The sequence below is a fragment of the Misgurnus anguillicaudatus genome, chromosome 4 (assembly GCF_027580225.2).
Source record: "Misgurnus anguillicaudatus chromosome 4, ASM2758022v2, whole genome shotgun sequence".
In the NCBI taxonomy this organism is placed as follows: Eukaryota; Metazoa; Chordata; class Actinopteri; order Cypriniformes; family Cobitidae; genus Misgurnus; species Misgurnus anguillicaudatus.
The window spans coordinates 5,754,836-5,780,346 of record NC_073340.2 but is presented as its reverse complement, the minus strand read 5'-3'; the positions used below and the strand labels follow the sequence as shown (position 1 = coordinate 5,780,346).

At 38.5% G+C, this 25,511-nt stretch overlaps 1 protein-coding gene and 1 long non-coding RNA gene across 3 annotated transcripts in view; one reads left to right on the top strand and one right to left on the bottom strand.

Annotated features, from left to right (window-relative positions):
* Window positions 1-24,757, top strand: part of usp22 (ubiquitin specific peptidase 22) — a 59,379-nt gene extending 34,622 nt beyond the window's left edge. Inside the window, exons 5-13 of one of the 2 annotated variants that reach the window (XM_055176174.2) lie at window positions 6,739-6,905; window positions 6,992-7,139; window positions 10,339-10,444; window positions 13,947-14,105; window positions 14,181-14,307; window positions 18,004-18,095; window positions 19,854-19,916; window positions 20,081-20,230; window positions 22,815-24,757. In XM_055176174.2, coding sequence (XP_055032149.1) covers window positions 6,739-6,905; window positions 6,992-7,139; window positions 10,339-10,444; window positions 13,947-14,105; window positions 14,181-14,307; window positions 18,004-18,095; window positions 19,854-19,916; window positions 20,081-20,230; window positions 22,815-22,857 — 1,055 coding nt within the window. In that variant the 3' untranslated portion in view covers window positions 22,858-24,757. The remainder of the gene's footprint in view (window positions 1-6,738; window positions 6,906-6,991; window positions 7,140-10,338; window positions 10,445-13,946; window positions 14,106-14,180; window positions 14,308-18,003; window positions 18,096-19,853; window positions 19,917-20,080; window positions 20,231-22,814) is intronic. The other variant, XM_055176175.2, reaches the window with a different exon arrangement.
* Window positions 1-25,511, bottom strand: part of LOC141363678 (uncharacterized) — a 416,667-nt gene that overhangs the window by 57,243 nt on the left and 333,913 nt on the right. The gene's annotated exons all lie outside the window — the stretch shown is intronic.

Sequence of the window (25,511 nt, the reverse complement as noted above, 5' to 3'; positions counted from 1 at the left end):
TTAGCTGATGCACACATTGGTGCTTAAAAAATGGAGAAGTTCAACTTCTGCCGCACGCAATGGCAGTGACGCAACTAGAGCCCGACTGATATATCAGCAGGCCGATATTATCGGCTGATATTAGGCATTTTTCAAACTCTCGGTATCGGCATTCATGATGGTTGATAAATGAATATTAAAAAATTAAATAAATAAATAAAAAAACACAAACATTTAGAAGTGACCTTTATCTTGTTTAATGATAATATAAATGATGATTATAGTAATAATGTCATCATTATTTTTTGTAATTATTACGGTCAATAATAATAATAATAGAAGTAATAGTTGTGGCTGTAGCAGCAATCTGTTAGGGAAATCCTTTAATGTTTTGTTGCGCGTTTCTGAAAAAAAATGATCGGCCGATATATCGGATTATCGGTTTTTAAAACCAACGCACATTTGTATCGGTATTGGCCTTCAAAATCCTTTATCGGTCAGGCTCTAGACGCAACGGCAGTGACGCAACGGCGACGGATCCACAATTTAGTTCGGCAGCATGACGTCACCCATTAAAAGTAAATGAAAGCGTTAACCGTTAAACCCCTCGTAAAATGTATCGTAAGAGTCTTATCTAGCAAGACCATCATGATATTTTGGCAAAAAAAGAAAAAATATGTACTTTTAAGCAACAACTTTTTGTTTTGCATTAGCCGTGTGACACACCAGTGCGACCTTACTTATTTCGTAATTATATGTAAAGGTCACGCTTGATGTATGCGCAACTAAATGTAAGCAGAATGCCTATATTTTATAACTTCAAACTTTATTAGGTACTTTAATGTCTCACAAATGCATGCATTCTAGCTTTTTTAGCTAAATCACTGTTCTCATTACGAATATATTTTAATGAAAAATTTGTAGTTTTAGTTAATATTAACTAGGGATGCACCGATAGGATTTTTTTGGGCCGATACCGATACCGATTTAAGCAGACAACTTCTGGCCGATACCGATGCCGATACCGATATTAAACACTATACAACACTATACAGTTGGTCTATTAGCTAGTTTATTTCTGCATCAAATTATTTTTACTGAACATGGATTGTATCTAATTAATATTCAACTGACCAACATAATAAGAGGCACAAATTAAGCTAAAACAAATATAATAAGACAACATGACAACCTTCAAAGGTGGTTTTTGCTATTCAGCATTTCTTTTATTAACAACATTAACTAATTTTTTTTTTTACATATAATGGATTTCTTTAACAAACATAAATAATGCCAGTGCTATTGCTTTAAACAGAGTATAAATATTGCTACTTCAAAAAAGTTGGACTTCTTGCCCCACTAAAGTGCAGTCTGTTTCTTTTATTGTCCAATACATTTGAGCCAGCTCAACAAAGGTTTTCTGTCGGTGCATAAGTATAGTGCACACTAGGGCTGGACCAGAATGTTCGAATATTCGGTCCGTTGGTTGACATTCGATTTTCAGTTTTGAGATTCGAATATATATATATTTTACAGCGTTAATGCAGAGCTTTTGCCAAGCAGGAAGTGCGCTTCATGCTCCAGCTCTATAGGTGGCGCAGAGAGACCAACATCCATAGCCAACAGCACCAAACGCCACCAGTAGAAGAGATCGCCTCAAAGCGGGCTTCCTGCTTTGGCATTCACACTAATAGTGTTGTAAATAACGTTCAGTTTTTTGCAAAAACTGATTGATTTGCTTCACAAGACATCAATATGTCACACGGAGTTATGGGGGATTACTTTTGTATTAGATATACATGTTTAAAGTGGCGGATCGGTTGACTTGCATGACGGAGCACTGGGGTTTCTGCAAAATATCTTCTTTATTGTTCTACTGATGAAAAACATATTGGATGGTGTAAGTGTTAGTAAATAAACGTGATTTTAAAAGTATGCTACCGTTTTATTACAGTTTGTTGAACTTCAGTCGTTCATTTATTTACGTTGTTTTATTTAAATGGGCTAAGTTACCCTTTACGTTATCAGTAATTACTATGCTTCTAATTTCTGATACGGGAGTGTTTGTTTGTTAGAAAAATGTTAGGCTAACGTGACCTTATTAAAAGTATTGCTCGTGTTTTGTTTCACTAATGCTGTTCTCGCAGCACGCGTGACAGGCACGCCGCTACATACGCACACAGATTCCTGCCTTTATTAAAAAGAAAAATATGTTCAGCCCCTCCTTCCGAAGCTTTGAATATTTGATTTGATTTCTACTAGAGCTTTGAAGCTCAAAAAATGGTATTCGGAACAGCCCTAGTGCACACCCAAACATTAAATCATATTAATTGAACATGCAATTCATTGACTTTATGCGGTTAATTAATAAACAATCGGTATCGGCCTTTCTCGTGCTATTGCCGATATGCCGATGGTTTCAAATTCATCAAAAATCGGCCGATAAATATCGGCGGCCGATGCATCGGTGCATCACTAATATTAACACATTATCAGCATCATAAGGTTTTAAGAAATTATCCGGCCCTCGCACTGTGACTTTATTTACCATCCGGCCCTCACCTAAAATTAGTTTGACACCCCTTATCTAAACAGATGCAGCACATCATTCAGGTGATGTCTCATGACTACTAAATATTCAAACATCTTTTAACACTGCTATTTAGACACACTATAGCAGAAGAATACACACTTTCACCCTCATCCTCCAGCCATTCTTTAACTAACCGCTATGAAGCACGGAGAACAGATGTCTTGAGAGCGCTAGATTTGGAGCAAGGCCAGTTGAAAACATTTAGGCTCCCTGTGAGAGCGTAGCCTTCTGTCTGCACAGACCAGACCTCTTCCCAAATCTCATGAGCCTCCTGTAACCTGTCAAACTGTACGCGGGAGGGGGTTGGCCGTGTCAGCGCAGCAGGGAAGTGACTCCAACTGACAGAGGCATTGAAAAAGAAGAAGCGTGGTCTAATGGTGCACAATACGGACCTAGCAGTGTGAGATCAGGGTACTGATGCGTGTTGTATTAATGCATTGTTTTTTCTCAAAACTAGTTAAGTGGATGTCCTGCACCAGCTATTCAAACCCTGCGCTATTTACCTTTGAGCGTTTGCCTGTCGTACAGAGTAATGAAATGTACTTCTCATTGAATCCCTCACCTGAATCTAACTGTAACAACTGGCTGACACTTTGTGAGTGATAAGGGATGGTGCCATGGGCTTTCAGCTGCATCCAAATGTGGCAATATTTGCATTATTGCCGGTATATTTGGTTCTTGTCATTCTGTTCGGAGTAATGCTTCCCACTGGATGGACACGGAGTTGGAAGAAAGTCAAAGCACTGCAATGACACGTACTCGCATCATACCTGTATCTGCTGTCCTACAGTCCATTAAGGGCCGGTTGTAAGACTAAAATGCGCTATGCATTCTATGTAGGATTTACATCGTTTGCACCATCTAGGTGTAGCGTACCTCCGAGACTTAGGGTGTATTCACACCTGCCTTGTTTGGTTCGATTGAATCGAACTCAAGTTCGTTTCCCCCCTTGGTGCAGACCTTTTGGGCAGGTGTGAATACAGCAATCGAACTCTGGTGCGGACCAAACAACCGCACCGAGACCCAGCTGAAGAGGTGGTCTCGGTCCGGTTCCAAACAAACTCTGGTATGGTTCGTTTAAGGTGTGAACATGTACCGACCTCGATTCGCACCAAATGTATTATTATATTGTTATTCTGCTAGTGGGAGACGCACTATCAAGCAGTTTATGTTGTGCATATATGGTATGGCAATGATTTTGAATACCTTTATTGTAATGATAAACTTTTTATTTCTTTGCTTAACTTAGGTGAGTTTGTCCATGTTTTATATTGTTGTAGATTTATATTCATTAAGAAATGCAAGCCAATCATTTGTTTCGAAAAATCTAAGGATATTAAGATTTTTATATGTTATAAGGCGAGTACAATGTTTTCTGTCTATTCGGTTTGTTTAATATAAGAGAGTAATTTTACAAATTTATTGTTGTTTTGTTTTTTGTAATGGAAAATTATGAGACGCGCTATCAAGCAGTTTATGTCGTGCATATACTGTACGGCAATGATTTTGAATACCTTTATTGTAATAGCAGAATATTATACATACAAACAGCGCATCTAATTCCGTGTAATTTAACTTTTCCGCGATCGCGGAACAAAACGCAAAATCAAAAGAAATGTCTTGCCAACCTGCATTATTTATTTCATGGCAACGTAATAGCAGTAATTTAAAATGTCTTATTATATTTTTTATAAAATGATCTAATATTCTTTGATACAGAGTTAGACACCTTGGTAAACATTTCTGGCTTTATTTTACTTCAGTCTTTCTCCAGCACCCTGCACCCCATCACCAGCAACACCGCGCCCCACAAACAATCAATCAAAATCTCCTGTGCACATATTACTACAAGTTTTTAATTGTTATCTAGTATAATTAATTATTTTTATGAGGATACATACGTGAAAGGTCTGTGTGAGCTGTGTGTCGCGCCTGCTGTCTCACATAAATGACAAAAACTGGGTGAAGCAATGTCATAATGCATTTCAATTTACTGTTTTTAGTCCTTATATTAAGTTGTTGGAAACTTGGGACACAAAAGAAAGGCATCTGTCCACTACCATCTCATCTCAGCGTTAGCAAACTTGTGCATACTGTCAGCGCGAGAGGACCGATCTTTTTCCTTTTAGGCTTTGAACTTGAATGGTCCGGTCACATACACGCATAATAACACACAAAGTAAACACACATTATAGGGAAAATGAAGCTTTGGACTGGTGACTATTTTGCATTACTGTAGGTAATTTTCAAACTTTTTAAAAAGCAACCGTAAAAAAACAAGATTACGTAACGCACCTCTCTCAGTGTTGGCCATAAGGATTGATTTGTATGTTCTCATTAATATCAAGCATTTATCAAATATTTATGCGGCTATAGAGGTTAATTAATTTAACATTTTTTAACACAAACCACTGTATGACAGCTGTCTATGTTAATCAAAAAACAAACAGTGTATCTGTATCTTGAGGTTGTATTTATTTTTCATATTTTCATTTTGTTTCTCTGTTCTTATTATATCACTGACTGTTTACTTAATTATTTACTTGAGAACTTCTAATTTAATATTATACAAGCATTGGTATCGTAATTGGAGAGAAAATATATCTATTTTTGCGCAAATATCTGGAAATTACTGCCACAAAATTACCGTCATTTTGATCGCAAAAATCACAAAAATAAATCGCGAAATCCTGGAGGGACTGAAATAATTGTGTTTGAACAATCTGAATAGCTATATTTGTATGAATAATGAAAGCTGCGTATACAGCGCATCTCTCTATCTGTGCGACGCAAAAGCCTGATAACTTTATACCTTTTTTTAATACATGTCATTACAATTGTTTGTTAACTTTTAAATATTTTATTTTTGGGATGCATCGATATGCACCAATATAAAATTTCTGTGCTGATACAGATATTAGAGGACTTATGCTGTGTACACACCAAATGCGAATAACCGTGTTCCTCGCTCTAGATTACTTGTGGAATTTAAGTTCGTGTCATAAAATTTTTTCGCTTTGTTAAATATTTTCCGCTTGCGCAAAGACGCAAGGCCGTTTGAGGCGAATGGCAATTGCTGAGTCAATTCACGTCATTCACATCACACCACGCGAGTTTGCGGTTATTTGCGTTTTTGCATTGACTTCATATGTAATCTACTCACCCAAAACGTTGAATTCGCATTTAGTGTGTATGGACTAGACCAGGGTTCTTCAACCCTGGTCCTACCCCCCTCCAGAATGTTTTAGATGTCTCCCTAACCAACACACCTGATTCAACTCATCAGCTTGTTAGGGAGACATGCGGGAAGGAGGCTGATGAGTTGGTTCAGGTGTTTTAAATAAGGAGACATCTAAAACTTTCTGGAAGGGGGTCCTCCAGGACCAGGGTTGAAGAACACTGGACTAGACCTTAAGTTAATTAGGAAATATAACTAGTTTTAACACACATGTCTTACAAAAAACATTACTTGTATGCATTTTGAGGCAAAACAAAGGGCACTGATGTATTTTAAGATTTGTCAGGGCAAGTTGTTTTCAGTTTGGACAGCTCTTATATTTATTTTAGCCTAGGACTAGTCTAATCCCTGTCCGGGAAACTGCGCCTAAAACCCTTAACTGGCGCTGTCCCGTGAGCGGGACACCTGAGTTTACTTCAATATTTTGCATGTAAATGTTAATCTATCATTCTATAATCATCAGAATGGTCTAAGATGGGTCAAAACCTTTTAGCAGTAATAATAGTGCAGTGACTGTAATTTATTAATTTGTGACAAGAGTATGCAGCAAACCAACACAAACCTCATTTTTTGTGATAATTCTATGTACATAATGTTTACTTTATTGCATTATTTTTATTCATTACAATAAATTTAAACTGCTATAACCATTTTTATTTATTTAATATTTTCATCTCTAGACACTTACGTAAAAACTTTAAACAATCGGCCAATGTCTATTCATATGAAAAATGCTTCACTTTTATTTGGCGATACAGATTATCGGCCAATATATCTGTGTATTTTTTATTTGAGTAATCAATTACTTATTTTTACATTTTTGGTCCCTTTTGTGTGGTATTCACAAGCCTGAATTCATTTATTGTACAATTTCCTGAAATCCCAATTTCTATTTTAATACTCCTCCTTTCTCTCTTCATTTTTCTAGGATTGAGGGGTTTGATAAACCTTGGGAACACATGCTTTATGAATTGTATCGTTCAGGCTCTCACACATACTCCGCTGCTGAGGGACTTTTTCCTGTCTGACAGACACAAGTGTGAGATGCAATCCAACTCTTGTCTAGTTTGTGAAATGTCTCAGCTTTTTCAGGAGGTGAGAGCTCCACACACTCACTTTGCATCTGTATAGCCTCTCAAAAAAATACTCACACATCAACTTTCTTTATCTCTCTCCTGAAGTTCTACTCGGGTCATCGTTCTCCTCACATTCCCTTCCGCTTGCTGCATCTTGTGTGGACCCACGCTAGACACCTCGCTGGCTACGAGCAGCAGGATGCACACGAGTTCCTCATAGCTGCTTTGGATGTGCTGCATAGACACTGCAAAGGTAAGCTGCACTTACTTTACTTTAGCCAATCAGAGACACCCGTCTCACACATTTTGACATTTACCCGCAGTTTGTCTTGATCCATATATAAGGCGCTCTGGATTATAAGGCGCACTGTCATTTTTTGAGAAAATTAAAGGCTTTTAAGTGCGCCTTATAGTGCGGAAAATACGGTACTTACTATGCATTACTTATTACTGCTATGGGATAGTACTGTTGCCTTACAGCAAAAAAGTCCCCAGTTTGAGCCTCGACTGTGATAGAGGTATATACGCCGGTATATTGTGGCTCGGTGTTCAGCCGGCATCTTGAAGACTTGTATAATACTCTGTAATATGATTGTAACCATCTCTCTTAGCTTATCTAAGATATAATTTAATTCATTTACCATCTAATAGTCTACACTACTAGCTGACATGATCCCTATAGCACTACTTACAAATATGCGAGCTGACGTGCTGGGGTTTAACACTACACACAATTCACTGTTCGCTATGTACATTGTTCTGGGAGGGGGATTCACGGGTCGATAAGATTTTGTTGCAACAGAAACAATTAATGCAGCTCTCCATCCACACTACATGACCAAAATGCATGTCACATGACCGTTCGTGCACACTGGGCATGCATGCAAGTGTGTAAATAGAAAGTTTATTCACACTAGTCACTACTAGTCAGAGACAGGCCGGTCCAACAATCGGGGTTCCCACAGGTTTTTAAAATCCGTGAAAGTTTGTGAATCTGGGAAAAAATTTAAAGCCCTGAAAACTTTTTACGAATAAAAATACATAGATACAGGTCATTCAAAGTGCTTGAATCTATTTTGTGCAAGACATTATTCCTTGATTAGTGTAGGATGACATCATAAAAATTAGAAACTTTTTTTAGTGCACGTGCTAAACAGTTTTGAATGTTTATATCTTCTGTATGCGAATTTTGATCCATACCAAAATGCTTTTTGCATAGTGAAAAACTGTAACTATGTGTCTTATGTTGCGTTTACACAAGCCGCGGTAGAGGCAGCAAAAACGCGCTATTTGCGCGTAGTTGGACGCTTGAACATTTGAGTTTACTCTCCTCATTCACGCGTGAAATTCTAGTCATTCGAGACATTCACGTGGAAATCCGCGTCATGGGAGTGATTTCTGCGACTCTGCCGAGACTCTGCTCGCTTTCTGTAATCACGTCACTACTACAGCAAGGTCCTGATTGGTTAACGCTGCGCGAAAATCCGCCGAAGTTCAGATTTTTCAACTCGTGCGTTTCCTGCGGCAACACTCAATTCGCGCGGAATGCGCTGGACGTACCGTACTGCTGCGTCTTTGCGTTGACTTAACATGTAAATCGCCTGCGCTTGCCACCTCTACCGCGGCTGGTGTAAACGCAGCATTACAAGGTAACGCAATGAAATCACTTGAAATGTGTCTCCTCATTAAGTCCTTGAGGGTTTAAGGGTATTGGACCTGGAAAGTCCTTGAATTTGAAGTTAACTAAGGTGTGGGAACCCTGAACAGTTGTTGCCGATTGCTCTAATAATAGTTTTCCTGTTGCGTATGTAGACAGCTGCAATATGATAAAATCCCAAATTTAACTGCACGATCACGTCACTTTCATAATAACACATACAAAGATCAAAAGTTACATTAGACACGAATGTAAACGTAGCCTTAAACCTGTCGCACAACCACTGAGAGGCGCAGCGTCATGTTCCCTCTAGGGCAGTAATTCTCAAAGTGTGGTCCGCGGACCACTAGTGGTCCGCCAAACCCCCCTAGTGGTCCGCCAAAAGATGACCTAAACTAGGCAAGTGTTTATACAATTTCACTTATTTATGTAGATTTTTAATGCACTTGTGAAACTGTGATATCAGTTCTTGCCTTTCTGTTTTAATAATGTAAAAATGGATCGGTGGCTAAACCAAAGAGGAGTCAACATAAAAGATCAAGCGTCAACTGAAAGCAGCTAAAATCCACAGATCTATTATGTACTAGGTTTTGTTTCATGTGTAAAATCCCTGTAATTTCAGTAATTTTGGACATTAAGGGGAACATTTTTTTTCAGTATTTTGTGGTTACCATAGTTACAACCATAGACTTCATATACCCACCACCTCAGTTTTAAACTAATGGCTCTTTGAAATGACATTAAGTGGGACCTATGCTGTTATAGTATGTTTAATTGCATTTTTATTCACATGTGTAGTTTGTTTTTCATATTAAGCTGCAACTCATTTCACATTTAATTTTTCAAATGAAATAAAATTCATATAATATTATAATATATAATAATTTCTGAACATAGCATTGCATTTGTTTTTAAAAAAATTAGTTTTTGACTTGAAACAGTTTGCATATTAAACTTAAACTTAGCTTATCCTTCCTATTTTGTTGTTTTTTGGGGGAGTGTTAGAGTGGGATTCTGTTAGGTGGTCCTCAGAAAAAAATGGAAGATAAAGTGGTCCTTGGGCTGAAAAAGTTTGAGAAACACTGCTCTAGGGAATCACACAGCACTGCAAGGAGGGAATGAGTGGTGTATTGAGCCGTTGGTTGCAATTTGCAGCCTCACCTCTAGATGCCGCTAAAATCGACACAGTGCACCTTTAATTAAAGCTCATTACAAGGTTTAATTCATTGTTATGTGTAATCTCAGGGGATCAAACACATGACCTTGTGCTAACGCAATGCTGTACCCGTTGTGTGTCAATGGTATACAAACAATACAATACACGATGCACAGACTTAAGTTAACATCTGTCAACTCGTCACTTTAAAGGCTATTAGAACATTTTGTATTCTGTAAGCCTTTAATAAAAGATTGATTCAACTCGTACACTGCGAGCACACCGATGAGGTTGAAAGCGAGTCAGAACTGAACATGCTGTACTTGTGTCAGGGTCAGAGAGTGGGTGGGAGACTGGAGCGAACATACAGAAGACGAATCGAGGAGGTAAAGCGAGCTGCTAAATGAATCGAATCGCAGCAAAACAGGAAATGAGGGGGAGGTTGTAGATGTAGAGTTTGTAGACACATCTCACTCTACATTCCCTTTTCCCTTCCTCAGTCCTGGACCGTGAAACGAAAAGGGAGGGGCGTTTCTGCAGCAATCCGAGATTTGCTTTCTAATCAGACCTTTTGCGCTTTCTCTCTCTCTCTCTCTCTTTCTCGGTGTGGGTTCATATGCTGCTCGCATGTCCACTAAGGAGATGACAATGGGAAAAAAGCCAACAACCCAAACCACTGCAACTGCATCATTGACCAAATCTTCACAGGAGGCCTGCAGTCGGACGTGACCTGCCAAGTGTGCCAGTAAGATCAGTCACAGTGTTTGTGTTTAATCTTCTAATGTTTTATATCTATGAAACTTGACCAATTTGTCCTTGACCAGCTTACCCTTTCTGTGTGTGTAAGTAGGCATACTTTTAGTCACCTTTAAAGGCAACATCCTGACTGTAATGAAGCCTTAACAAGTGACCAATTTGGGATGCTGTGGGACATTGCCTATTATTCAAATGGTGCTCCTTACACAAAGTGCACCAAAGATTACACTTGAACAAGATTTAATTTGAAGTTGTCATTAGCATGTTGCTAAGCTAATGTTGTGATATACTAAAAAGCATTATAACACACACACGCTAAGTGTCATAATCAAATTGCTAGACTGAGCATTAATGTTGATTTTAATAATTGATTTTACATTGATTCAATTATGACATGACCTTATTTCATCAATATTAAATATATCAAGGTTATATTTTTACAGAATGTTTTTTATATTATATATGATGGTTTTATGTGTCTTTAAGCAGTAAATCATCACACATGGCTTTAGTTGGATTTTCACATTAACTTGGTCACAAAGAGTACATTATTAGACATATTTTGGTAGTTGAATGAATTAAGGGTATTTTTACCGCTGAAATATGCATTGACAGCAAATGCATTATTGGATTGTGTCACCATAATTAATGCATACATTCCTACCTTAAAAGTTACAAGGTGGCGTCTTAGGAGAAGCGTAATCACTCCCTTCCTTTAAAATACTATGAAAGCTGTGTGGTTGCCGTAATTGATCAAAATATCTTCTTTTGTATTCAACAGAATAAAGAACTTAAATGATGACATGATGATTCATTTTGGGTGAACTATCCCTTTAAGCATGACCGGTGCTTCAAAATATGCTACCTATGTAGACAACTCACTAGGATTTTTTTAATGTGTCACCGCAAGGTTATATATACGTATACCACTGCATATATATATATATATACACAAGGAATAAATATGGACAACGGCTTGCCGTGCATTATAGGATTTTATTACACACATGCTCATTCAATGCTTTTTTACTTCTTTACATTTATTGTTAACAAAATAAGAAACAGATTCTAAGCGGAGCAGGTAAATATGAATTTTTCGTAGCAAAAACGTGTAAAACTAAAGAAGATACCATATGCCCACTGTACAGTCTGTTATGTTTTCTCGTTTGATCCACGTGGGTTTAAAAGCCATTTTTCTGTATTTTTTAAAGATGAATTTTAAGAATTGTTTAAAGGAACACGCACACATTTTGGGAATTTAGCTTATTCACCGTATCCCCCAGAGTTAGATAAGTCCATACATACCTTTCTCATCTCCTTGTGTGCCGTAACTCTGTCTGACACACCCACTGCTAGCTTAGCTTAGCACAAAGACTGTAAGTAAATGGCTTCAGCTAGCATACTGGAACATTTTCCTATTTATGTGTTGTGATTTGTATAGTCACGCCGTTTACAAATAACAAGCTCATAAGAGACAGAGCCATCTTTTAACGAATACGTACAGGGAACTATATTCTCAGAAGGCAAAGCACTGCTACTTGGGTGGAGTGATTTGCTCGCTCCCAGAGTTACGGCACGCGCTGGGATGAAAAAGGTATGTATGGACTTATCTAAGGGGGTTTTCACATTAGCACTTTTGGTGCGCACCTGGGTTTAATTGACGTCAGAGTTCGGTACCTTTGGATGATGTGAACGCTGTCTTCTGAACTTGGGTGCGCACCCGTGAAACGTACTCGAGTCCGCTTAAAAAGGGTGGTCTGGGGTCCGGTTCATGTGAACTCCAGAACGGTTTGCTGCTAATGTGAGCGCAATCGTAGCAAATTGCGGAAGTGAACCGCTGTTAATTACGTATTATGTGGAATGTCCCCACTAAGATAACAGACGTGTGTGTGTGTGTGTGTGTGTGTGTGTGTGTGTGTGTGTGTGTGTGTGTGTGTGCACTTACCTTTACAACAAAATGCATAGAATGCTTCTTATTTTTTTAAGCCTTTGGTTTTGTTTTCAAAGAAATAATACAGAAGCGCACTTGCATCTGTCTGCCACAAATATACTTATGTCATTTTGACGACAACGGGCTGTCCGCCGACGTCAATTTTTGCGGAGGCATTCAGAAATCATCTCTCTGCTTGCAGTTCGTCAATCACGCATGTCGTCTTATCGTTTACAGCGGTTGCCAAGCAACAAGAGTACGCGCCGGCTGCAGCTTGATGATGCAAGCGTACCGCGGTTCGGGTGCAAAAATAATATGTGAACACAGTCCATGGGTGGCATGGGGAGGGGGGAGCAACCAGGCAATCGCACCAAATGTGAAACCGTCCTAACTCTAGGGGAAAAGGTGGTCCCAAAATGTGGGCGTGTTCCTTTAACAATGGTTTTTAACCTAAAAACACATGCAGAATAGAAGTAGATTTTTCATAATTATAAGCTTTTTGTGAAATTGTGACAAAATAAAAAACATTACATAAAAATGTTAAAAAAAAATGGCCTTGCACATCATTTTAAATAAACAAATAATTGAATAAGTAAGGAATAATTGACGATGGGCTATTGAATTATTCGAAAATAATACATACCCAAGATGGTAATGCGGCACGACGCAAAGCGGGGTAAATTATTCCTCTTATACCACGGTTACCACAAAAATTGCTCCGATGCCTATTTTAAAGACATTTAAAAGGTAAGGTGTGTGGTTTACAGAAAAATAATCAACACCCATGGAACATTTCTCAGCCAATCAAAATAAAGCATTTAACAAACCCATGGTATAATAGTTTTAATGAGCTCAATTATTCTGAAAAATGCCCATCCCTGGTAAAGATCCAGTTTGCAAGACTTCGTCATTTATGCTTATTAGCACCACCTTGTTGTAAATAAAGGTATTGCAGTCCACACATACATTCTAGCTGAGCTTATCTCCATGTTACTGTGTTAAGTTCTGCTGTGTCCTAATAATTTAAAAGGGTCATATGATGTGATTTCATGTTTTCTTTTGTTACTGGAGTATCAAAAGCTGTTCGTGTATATAGAAGATTTGTAAAGTCTCATCCACGCCTTCCTAAAATGCCTCATTCAATCATGCCTCCACATATCTACATCACTGTGTTGGTTAAGATTTGCGTAACACGGCCCAAATGCATACGCAAAAAAAAGGATTTACTTTTATTATGTTGTGGAGACGCTGTGTTTTGGAAGCTGAAATTCAACAAATCTGGTAAGGGGCGTAACATATCCATCACACGCTTGAGGTATTCGGCCAGGCACGATGCACTGGATTGCTAGCCAATCAGGTCACACCGTGCTTTTCAGAATGATGAGCTTTGTAAAATCACCGTGTTTTAGAAAGGTGGCACAATAATGCATGGAAAGTTTTTAAATATGACCCCTTTTAAATATGACCCCTTTAAGTGCAAAGTCGTCCTTTACATCACAGTTTTGTTTTTGTTTAGTTTCTCCTTGCAAATATTTCCCTCTTTTCGTCTCTTTATCCACAGTGGAGTGTCCACGACAATAGACCCTTTCTGGGACATTAGTTTGGACCTTCCTGGTTCTTCCACCCCCTTCTGGCCCCTCAGTCCGGGCAGTGATGGTAGCGTTGTGAATGGAGACAGCCATCCCACCGGAGCAACCACACTCACAGACTGCTTACGAAGGTACGCACGCGTAAATCTCACTACAGTATCTCCATATCCCACCGGCTGTCACTGACACAAGCTTCTGCATTGCAGGTTCACCCGACCTGAACATTTAGGAAGTAGTGCCAAGATCAAATGCAGTGGTTGTCATAGTTACCAAGAGTCCACCAAGCAACTAACAATGAAGAGACTTCCTATAGTGGCATGCTTCCACCTTAAAGTAAGTGCTTGTGTCTTTGTAAGCGTTGCGTATCAAAGTGCATCATGTGTTGTTTATTTAGTTCTTTGCTTGTTAGGTAGTCATTAGCTTCGCTTAGCCAGAGTTTTGACAATCAGCATAAAATCGGGTCCACTTTGCAGCTTGTCCTGGCCAAGAATCGCTTACTTGGAAAGGAAGGGAACATCTAATCAATATTAAAAACGACCAGCATTGTTTTGCTGTATTGGTAAGGGCCAATGGGTCTCAAAATTGATAATGCCCCAACAGACCTGCAAGCAAAACTTTACTTTACAATGGTGGTGTATAGATCTGATACCTGGATCAGTTTTGTCACCATTATAGACCTTTCTCAACTGATATGGTTTCAGTAATACCTGTCTGATGTTAATCAATGTAAGTCACGGTTGTTTATGTGAACTCCAAAAAGGACAAGAAAGGGAGTGCACATGACACTAAAGCTGATAAAAGCTAAGAAGTAAAAGCAAACTTTTCTGTGAAAACAAAGCCTTGGGGACCCCTATTCGCAACAGAAGTAGCAACAGCTGTATCTTGCTATTGGATTAATTTTCACATAATACAATGGCAGGATACAATGTATCTTACAGTGGCAAGAAAAAGTATGTGAACCTTTTGGAATTTAGTGGTTTTCTGAATAAATTTGTCATAAAATGTAATCTGATCTTCAAGTCAAGGGTGTTGACAAACATAATGTGTCTAAAAATAATAACACCACAAAATTCTGAACTTTCATATCTTTATTGAGATCAACCCAAAAACCTCATAGTGCTTGTGGAGAAACTATGTGAACCCTTGAGTTATTAACCTCAAAAAAGCTAGTTGGAGTCAGGTTTTAGCACACCTACCTGTAGGGGCTATTTCCCGGACAGGGATAAGACTAGTCCTAGACTAAAATAAATATAAGAGCTGTCCATATGGAAAACAACTTGCACTGAACATATTTTAAAATACATCAGTGCCTTTTGTTTCCCTCAAAATGCACACAAGTATTGTTTTTAATAAGGCATGTTTGTTCAAACTAGTTATTTCCTCATTAAACTAAGGCCTAGTCCTGGCTTAAGCTAATCCCTGTGCGGGAAACCACCCCCTAGAGTCTTGTTAAGATAATACATTTGTAAATGTGGACTACAGCTACTTTGATAAAAACCTCTCAAACGTTTGGAGTTTGCTTTGCCCAAGAAGACCACGCTTATGTGAGCCATGCTTCGCCAAAAAGACCTTTCAGAAGAGCCACGATTAAGCTTTACATAAAGCTGGAAAGGGTTAGAAAGTTATTTCAAAGACTTTAGAAATTCACCAGTCTACAGGCAAACAATCTACAAATGGAGATGCTTTGGGACTGTTGCTACTCTAACAAAAAGTGTGCGCCCAGTCAAAATGACACCAAGAGCACAATAAAGACTCATCAATGAGGTACAGAAACAATCCCCAAATGACAGCCAAAGATTTGAAGGCATCATATGAACTCACTAACATCTCTGTTCATGAGGCTACAATACATAAAACACTGAAGAAGCAGTGGATCCACGGCAGGACACCACGAAAGAATCAATAGCTCACTAAAAAGAACATTGCTGCACGCCTGAAATTTGCAAAAGGGCGTATTGACACTCCACAGCGGTATTGGCAAAATATTTTGTGGACTGATGAAACTAGAATTAAGTATTTGAAAAAAAAACACAGCGCTACATCTGGCTTAGAAAGGGCACGGCATATCATCATGAAAGCATCATCTAACTGTAAAATATGGTGGGGGAAACGTCATGATTTGGGCCTGCTTTGTTGCATCAGGGCCTGGCCATCAATGAGGCGGAGATAAATTCCCAAATATATCAGACAATTTTTCAGGATAGTGTGAAAATGTCTGTACGTCAGCTGAAACTGTGTTGATGGTGGGTGATGCAACAGGACAATGAACCAAAACATAGAAGCAAGTCCACAACAGAATGGCTTCAGAAAAACAAATCCACCTTTTGGAGTGACCAAATCAGAGCCCAGACCTCAACCAAATGGAGATGCTATGGATTGACTTGAAGAGGGCCATACACATAAATATATGACAGAGCTAAAGCAGTTCTGCCAAAAAGAATGGGATAAAATTCCTCCTCAATGATGTGCAGGTCTGATCCACAGCTACAAGAAGCACCTGGTTGAGGTTATTACTGCCAGTCAACCAGTTATTAATTCTAAGGGTTCACTTACTTTTTCCACTGCCATTTTGAATGTTGAATGAGTGTGTGACATGAAGGATCAGATTATTTTGTCATTATTTTTGTCAATACCCTTGACTAAGATGAAGATCAGATCACATTTTATGACAAATTTATTCAAAAGGTTCACATACTTTTTCTTGCCACTGTATGTGCTCGACTGTGAATGACATCCCTTCCAAATGTAAATATGCCCATAGTAGAACCCCAACACCAATTGACAGGTGTCTGAACAAGTCAACGTTAGTGGTGGCACGGTTCACAAAACCCTCGGTTCGGTTCGTATCACGGTTCTATGGTCACGGTTCTCGGTTCAGTACGGTTCTTGTTGTTATTTTTTCTTTTAATTTTTAACACTCCAGAAATTTATTATCTTATTAATGTATTAAATATCCATAATTTAGGATACAGTATTAAAAAAGTTATATCATGTAATCATGCACAAACTGAATTTGACTTTAAGCACATTATTGGGAACATCCCTGAGGAAAGCCAGGTGAGATTTTGATACTGCAAGAGCGAAGACATTGCATTGCATTCCATTTCTCTCCCTCTTGCCATTTCTACATGTAACATGACCGGCAGCACTCACTCTCCACACCAGTCACCTCTTCTTTCGCGCTATTCGCGAAAGGGAAACACGCTATCTGGGGTCACATACAGGGCATGAGGTTACATTGCGCATGCCATGAACCGTTGAACCGTACGGCACACACGCGCTCCGAACCGAGACAAGCGAACCGAACGGTTCGGATTTTTTTCATGAACCGTGCCACCCCTAACGTGCACTTCAATTCTAAGTGAAATAGCAATTTTCTATTTGCTATTGAGAATAAAAGATGGAAGTTTTCTTCATAAGATGGAGAAAATTCAATGGGAATTGTACTGCGCTTTTAAATTAGAAATTTGGCATAAATTGTATTTTTGTGTTAACGGATATGCATTTGCGTTGGAATTACGTCACAGTTTTTACATCCACAAGCTTAAAAAGTTGGTGTGACGTAATTGACACCATAAGCAAAATACAGTGATATGTGCACACAATGTATGCAGTGTCCACAAGATGGCACCACTTTCACATGGGTGTCTGTGCTCCGTTTGAAAAAAAAGCCATTTAAAGGCGGAGTCCACGATGTTTGAAAGCCAATGTTGATATTTGAAATCACCTAAACATACATGCCCCTACCCCAATAGAATCTGGACTTTCTATTGATAGACCCGCCCCACACGTACGCAACCCAGGCAACGATGACGGTTAGTAGACACACTCCTTACTGCTGATTGGCTATAAGTGTGTTTTGGTAGTCGGCCCGTCTCCTTTTCCAAAGCGTTTTTCAAACATTGTGGACTCCGCCTTTAAAGCTATAATATGCTTGTTTGGTATGAAGACATGTTACTAAAATGTATAAGTGCATCCCAGGGATTCTCTGTCACCCCTGTTCAATTGCTTTATTTTGTTCGTTTCCAGCGGTTTGAGCATTCTGCAAAGCTCCGACGAAAGATCACCACCTATGTGTCATTTCCTCTGGAGCTGGACATGACACCCTTCATGGCCTCCAGGTATGACTGGTACTCATGTTTGCTGTCATCATTGCTGTCATCGCTATTTGACATTTGTTATCCAAGATGACGCCAGCAAAAATCATTATCTTTAGTACAGGTCATCGTGGTATATTTGGAAATGCATTTGCGTATGATTTCATAGATAATGTTGCACCTTAACTGACCTAAAGGTACAGTGTGTAACTTTTAGAAGGATTTCATGACAGAAATCCAATATAATATATACAATATATAATATATTTTATCTCCATACACCATGGGTCTCCTTACATGGAAGTTGCCATCATGTTTCTACACTAGCCATAAACTAACAAACTGTTCTATAAAGAGCATTTTGTCCATAGACCGTAAAAAATATGGACATAGTGTCCATGACATCACCCATAGCTTTTTAAAGTCAATGGCTGGCAGAGCCTGCCATCGCCATCTTGGCAGTTCGTCACCTCACATCACTCACAGAAGTTCGAAAATGGGTAAAGAGGCGGGACTTGGGTGAAGCTGGGGTGGCTGGTTGCTGAAACCGTGCCCACCTAGCACGACAGCTTAAAGGAACAGTATGTAAGAAATTTATATCAATTACTCTTAAAATGGCCCTGATATGTCACTAGACATTAAGAAATCATTTTCATTTCAAATACTTATATCACTGACAACAGTGATCCAGCCAGGATATTGTCATTTAAAAAGTGGAGTTTCAGCCCTCAACTGATGTTTATGTTGTCATGTTGTGTATTGGCCACCAGTTGTGTGATTGCAGTACCAGTTTTAAGCCACAAGTTTTGTGATTGCAGTACCAGTTTTGGCCACAATCCTACATACTGTTCCTTTAAGGTTATATTAAGCTCCAGGCTTAATAAAATTTAATAACGAATGAGTTACAAAAAAATTCACCCCCTCACAGTTTTCAAGAACGGCAAAATGAGCTATATAGACCAAAAACTATTTTGTACCAGGCTGTAAACACATTATTTTCTGCTGTAAAGTTGGGCATTTTAACATGAGGGTCTATGGGAATTGACTTCCTGTTGGAGCCAGACTCTAGTGGCCAGTCGATGAATTGCAGTTTAAGTCACTTCATTATTGGCTTCATCAGAGATATCAGAATGTTGCCCCCCGGTTTTGTCGATGACTTGTTTGTCCTGTTAGAGCTACCGTAGCTTCTCTATGCGCTTTAAAAGGGAAGGGTTAGCTGTGTACGTTGCTCCATTGTCTGAATGTTTTGCATCCTTATGCTGTGTGTATTCACAAACTAGCATGTTACCTGTTGTCACCTTTGTGTAATTAATTTTGTTGATTTGGATAAGTCTGATATGAATGAACCTGCGTACTTGTAAGGAAGAATTTTTAGATTTCATGGCTCCGCCACCCAAACGATCTCAAGATGTTGAAAACAAAAGTGATGGTGCCTTGCCAAAATACTGCATTTTAATTTAAACATGCTTGTGTATAGAAGATAAAACTTATAGTTGAATCACAAAACTCAGGATTTATATGGATAATGTTGTTTGCATGTGTCAGCTTTGGTGAGATGCTATTATCAGGTAGTGACTTTGATGCATTCACCTCTGAGATTCTATTTAGATAAAAACATCAGCTTACGTACACAGCAGACAACAAGCCAGCTCATTAGGTTTAGAGACGCAGCCAGTGTTTGTGGAGCGAGCAAGTTCTAGAAGGTTCTCGAAAGGTCTAGAAAAGGATTCGAGTGACTTCACAGCTTAACTGAGTGCTAATATTGATGTTTTTCTCCTGCAGTAAAGAGAGCCGAATGAATGGACAATACCAGCAGCCAGTAGATTCATTAAACAATGATAACAAGTAAGTGGAAGTGTGTATATATACGCAAATGAGGTTATAGACCTGAAAACATCTTCTATTTGTTCACTTTGTATGAGCTCACACTGCTGTATTAATGGGTATAAATTCTGTTGTAACCTCTCTCGCTCTCTTTTTCTCTCTCTCTCTCTCTCTCTCTCATGCAGGTATTCTCTCTTCGCAGTGGTGAATCATCAGGGCACGTTGGAGAGCGGCCATTACACCACATTTATCCGTCAGCACAAGGACCAGTGGTTTAAATGTGATGATGCCATCATCACTAAGGCCAGCATTAAAGACGTTCTGGACAGTGAGGGGTCAGTCTTCAGCCTTTTATATCCATACATACAGTCGCCCCTAAAAGTAACGGGTCACACCGACCTTGCTCTAACATGGTTTAATATTTTTCTTATTAAATGCAATAACATTCATATGAGTTGTTCCTGCTTATCTCATGTTAATCTTGAGTACAGTATTACATCCTTTACATATTCAAAGAGTCTTTAGTGTTATCAGATTTATTAAAGACAGCTGTACGCTATTTTCCGAATAAACTCGAGCTCCTGGAGGCGTACCGCAAGTCACAAGCAACCAAGACACAAAAAACATTATCTCACTATCTCTGGATAACTTATGATTCACTACATGTTCATGATATTTACATTTTATGCACTCACGCAAAGACATTTGATGCATTTTTACTGCCTACAACTCATGATGACCCGTTTGGGGCCGCCCCATTTTAACAAAATCCACCGTTAAACAAACACACGCGGACAACTCTGCTGCTAGCCCAAATTAACAAACTATGTGCATTGTTTTTTATAATGCTGGGTTTTTTGGAAAGCTAAACTGAAAACTAAATTTCCCTCACAGACAACAACACTTTGATTTCGTGTAAGCTCTTGGTTAGTGTGTGTGTATGCGCTATTCCGGTTAAAATGCCCATATAAGGACTTCCACTGTACTTCATGCACTGAAATTGCCCATAAAAGAAATAAAGCAACATTGAACGTATGAATATTTTATGTCTGAAAAACTTTCAGAAACTTGGACAGATCCTGGCGAAGTGCATTCGGCACAGAAATACTCAGTCATACGTCCAACTGCTTTTTTGACACTTTGCCTAAATTTAGCATGAGGAATTTAACTCTTAAACACTATTAATAAGTAAGAATGCATGAAATAGCTTTAACCCCCCCCATCCCCCCCCCCAATGGCTGGATCCAAAAGAGAGTCAATTCCCATAGACCTCCATGTTAAAATGGCCAACTTTACAGTAGAAAATAATGTGTTTACAGTCTGGTACAAACATTTATTTTGATCTGTATAGCTAATTTTGCCCTTCATGACAACTGTGAGGGGGGTGAATTTTTTTGTAACTCATCCGTTAAAATTATATTAAGCTTTAAAGTTCTGCATAATTAAGGGCGTGGCCACATTTGAGTGACGGGTGAACTGCCACTGCTGTCACTAGAGTCCAGCTAGGCGGGCGTTTGTTGTTTAGCAACCAGTCACCTCAGCTTCACCCACGTCCCGCCTCTTTACCCTTTTTTGTTTATCCGCGAGTGATGTGCGGTGACGCGCGGCCAAGATGGCGACGGCAGGCACCGCCTACTTTAAGCTTCAAAAATGCTCTTCACAAACCTAAGGGTGACGTCACGGACACTACGTCCATATTTTTTACAGTCTATGGTGCTCTAAATCATAGGTCTTCAACAGGGGGTCCATGGTGAAATGACTGGGGGTCCTGCAAATATCCTTTGAATTTAAAATCATTTTTTTGGAAAAATTAAATTAGCCATTTAACACAAAATGAAATAAAGGTTCCCCGTTAAAATCAATTCAGTAAATATATAATGTTATGTAGCATGTTAACAGTTTGTATCTGTTTAGACCTCTGCTCTAACTAAGTTATCTGTAGTTCGATTTTCTTGAAAAGTGTAAACACTGTGGCTCTTGGTTTCATATTTGTGACTCTGTCAGTGAAGTCTAGGCTGAAGTCTCATCATCTAATGATAAGAGAATCAAAGTTTGATTTTAATCATTGATTTCATATTAATTTCAATCTTTACCTTGACCTCAATATTAAAGATATCAATGTTATATTTTCTTTGCATTTATGTAGGATGATTTTATGTAGAAATAATAAATCGCAAAAAATTACTACCGTATTTTCCGGATTAAGTGGCTCTGGAGTATAAGTTGCATCATTAAAAAATACGTCATTAAAGTGAAATAACATGTATAAGTTACAGTGGACTATACATCGCATTTATTTAGAAAATTATGTCCAAGTCGAAGAACAGACATTTAATCTGGAAAGTTATTAACTAAACAATAGCAGACAGAACATCAGGCTGAATAGGTCTCCATACGTTTACGTAATACTAACAGTTATTTACACGATACACAATAGCGTACAGAATACCTGGAAGGTTGAATAGTCTGAATTAACCGAACAAGACAACTAGCGTAAAGTTCGCATACTCGTCATTCCACATCACTGAATTCATTGAATTACATAAATACTGGTGCAGCATATAGGGGACTCTCGCAGCTCTAGACCGTAATGTTGTCTCTTGCCTCATGAATGTCAAAATTAATTCATACTGACTTACAAGGCGCACCTGACTATAAGACGCAGCACCAGCCAAATTATGAAAAAAAAATGTGACTTGTAGTCCGGAAAATACGGTAGCTGGATTTTCGGCTCATATTATATATAATGCAATCATGCACGTGTGCATAAAGTTATGGGGTTATGTACTTAAGCATAAACATAGCTTTTTTTAAAGAATATTTTTATTGAGAACTATAATAAAAAATCTAGAAATACAGTTTCTTTTTACATTTACATAAGGTGTCAATTGTTCCTAAAAACTTTTTTTTTCTTTGCAGGTACTTGTTATTTTACCATAAACAGTTCCTAGAATATGAATAATTCCCTGATCCGGAGGTGGTCCGAGTTAAACGCTGTGAAGGGAAGATCATATGAGTGAAGGTGGGGTGGAAAACAGAAACAAAGCAAGCAGCATAAAGCACCCAGCCTGACACTTGTTCATCCCAGGAGAGCTGGCAAGAACAGAAGAGGGTTGAAACACGCAGCCCTTCTAACTAAAGAAAATCAAAACGACTAAATAAGAATGAAAAAAAAAATGACACGGCTAAACCAATCTGCACTGAGCAACCGGAGCATACTTGACAGATGGAGAGAGAGAGGAGGAGGAGGAGGCGGCATTAGAGATGAAGAGCCCTCCACCTGTTCTCTTTCCTCTCACTACAGATAGAGGAGACAGACTGACATCTCATCACCCTGTTTTAAAGGAATAGTAATGACCCCTCATAAAAAAAAAGTTATTTACTCATTCTCATGTTGTTATGAACCCACATGACTTTCTTCTGTGTTATGCACAAGGTACATTTTAAAATAAAGTGAATCGAGACTGTGTCAAAGCTTTAACATGACCAAAAAGACATGATGATAAACATCAATAAAATGTCATGAAAGTGGTTTATATGACTATATATATATCAAGTCAAGTGTTGTGATGATATACTGTATGATAGCTTTATGTGTAAAAGACCAACTTTAGGTTATGTACTGATTATCTTTCACTTTAGTAGTTTTTTCGACATTTGTTACTCTCATGAGCTTTCATAAACACACAGAATAAAGTTTTATTTTATTTTTTTAGTTGCATGGACCACATTTTTTGACAGCCCTAGGCTTTCATTTTTCAAAAGTAGAATTTTTTGACCAATTAAAAAGAAATCTTGTTAAACAGTATTAAGTCGTGGGTTTGAACAACATGAGGGGATGTAAATAATGACAGGGTTTAATTTTTGCGAGCGTTCACAATCTCATTTTTCTCTTTTAGTTCTCATAATGAAAATGAAACATGTATTTGCTTCACATCCCCAAATGTTTCAAAAAGTATATGAGGGAAAATATTCCTTTATTTCTTTGTATGCATTATTGATGTACTGAATGCAAAAGACAGAAAAGAGGTATTATGAACTTTAATATAATCCTGTATTGTTTGTTAATTGAGTTTGGAAATACTGTCAGTGTCCAGCACTTTGTTTTTCATTCAAAAGAGTTTTAAACTCTGCCTGCCCTCGTTTATTTTTTCAATGTGTTTTTCTTTTGGTCGAGGGCTGAAAATGTATCACACACACATGCATAAATATATATAAATATATTTTTATAAGTCATTCATTTCCTGTTTACATGTCCTGTATCCCCATCACCCCGTTTTCTTCTCTTATATGTGCTGTAAGTCTTCGTCATGAACGGAAAGAAGGTATTTCTGTGCGAAGTATAGCTTTGTTGCATCTTGGTCTCTTTTTGTTGAACATGAAATGTTTCAGTTGCCGATATGTTGCTACAGGTTTGGTTGTGAAGGCTTGTCATGTTTTCGGATGCATTGTGAATGAAGACTCGTTTTTCTTTCCTTTCATGTGATGCCTGTTGCCACCATGGCTTGATTCAGCAGTGTTATTCTCAGCCACATGTTGCTCCAGTCGTGTGCGTGTGTGTGTGTGTATGCGCGTGTTTGTGTGCACGAGTGCGGAGGTGCGCACGTATGCATATCCATACTACCTGAGCGTGTGTGCGCGCGCATGCAGGTATGTGGGCACCTGTGTGTCGGTGTTGTCAACGTGTGCGTGCGTGTGTGTGTATGTGTGTACTGAATCAGTACTCAATCTTGGCATGCCGTTCAAACTGGATGCTAAAAGACTTTGGGGAGGATTTTATAAATGTTAATTATGTATCTATGTATAGTATGTATGTATGTAATGTATGTAAAACAAATCAATGGAAAAAATAGTGGAAATGGTGCTGTGTTGCCTGTTTTCTTTTATAACGTCTTGAGAAACACAAGAGGGTGAATTCTGTGTTTAAGATTTAATCCCAATGTCAAATGTGCCAATCTATCTGCATTTACTCTAAGGATAAAATGTGATTTCGGTTTTAGTTTTTAACATTATTATTTTGCTGTTTAGTCTTTTGAACGTTTTTAAAGGTCACGCTTCTCCTGATTCCATTTTTTAAACCCTAGTTAGTGTGTATGTTGCTATGATAGCATAAGCTCAAAGTTCACTGCCAAGCGATATATTTTCTTTAACAGAATTCAAAGCCTACAGTGAACGACACCTGTCTGGACAACCCTCTACTTTCTGCTTTAATGACGTCACTAGAACAGTTTTTTACTAAACTCCGCCCACAGGAATACGTCAGTCGCCAGCTAAGCTAACGGCAGGCTAAATTGCTATCGAATCACAACACACTAAACAAGCTACACAATCAGAACTCGATAGGTATTTCTGAAGGAGGGACTTCATAAAACAAGGAAGACATCAGCCCATTTTTAGGACAGTGAAAACAGCGCTATACAGATAAGTCATTTGTGTGAAAAATACCGCTTTTTTTACAGGTGAACCATGAACACATGTTATATTGAGCACTGTAAACACAATCAAAGCTTTAAAACACGGAAAGAATGGGACCTTTAATGCAAATATGTATCTGAGGTACTAATATTGACCTTGAAGTACAAAGGTGTACTTTTGAAAGGGTACTGCTCCGTGTGA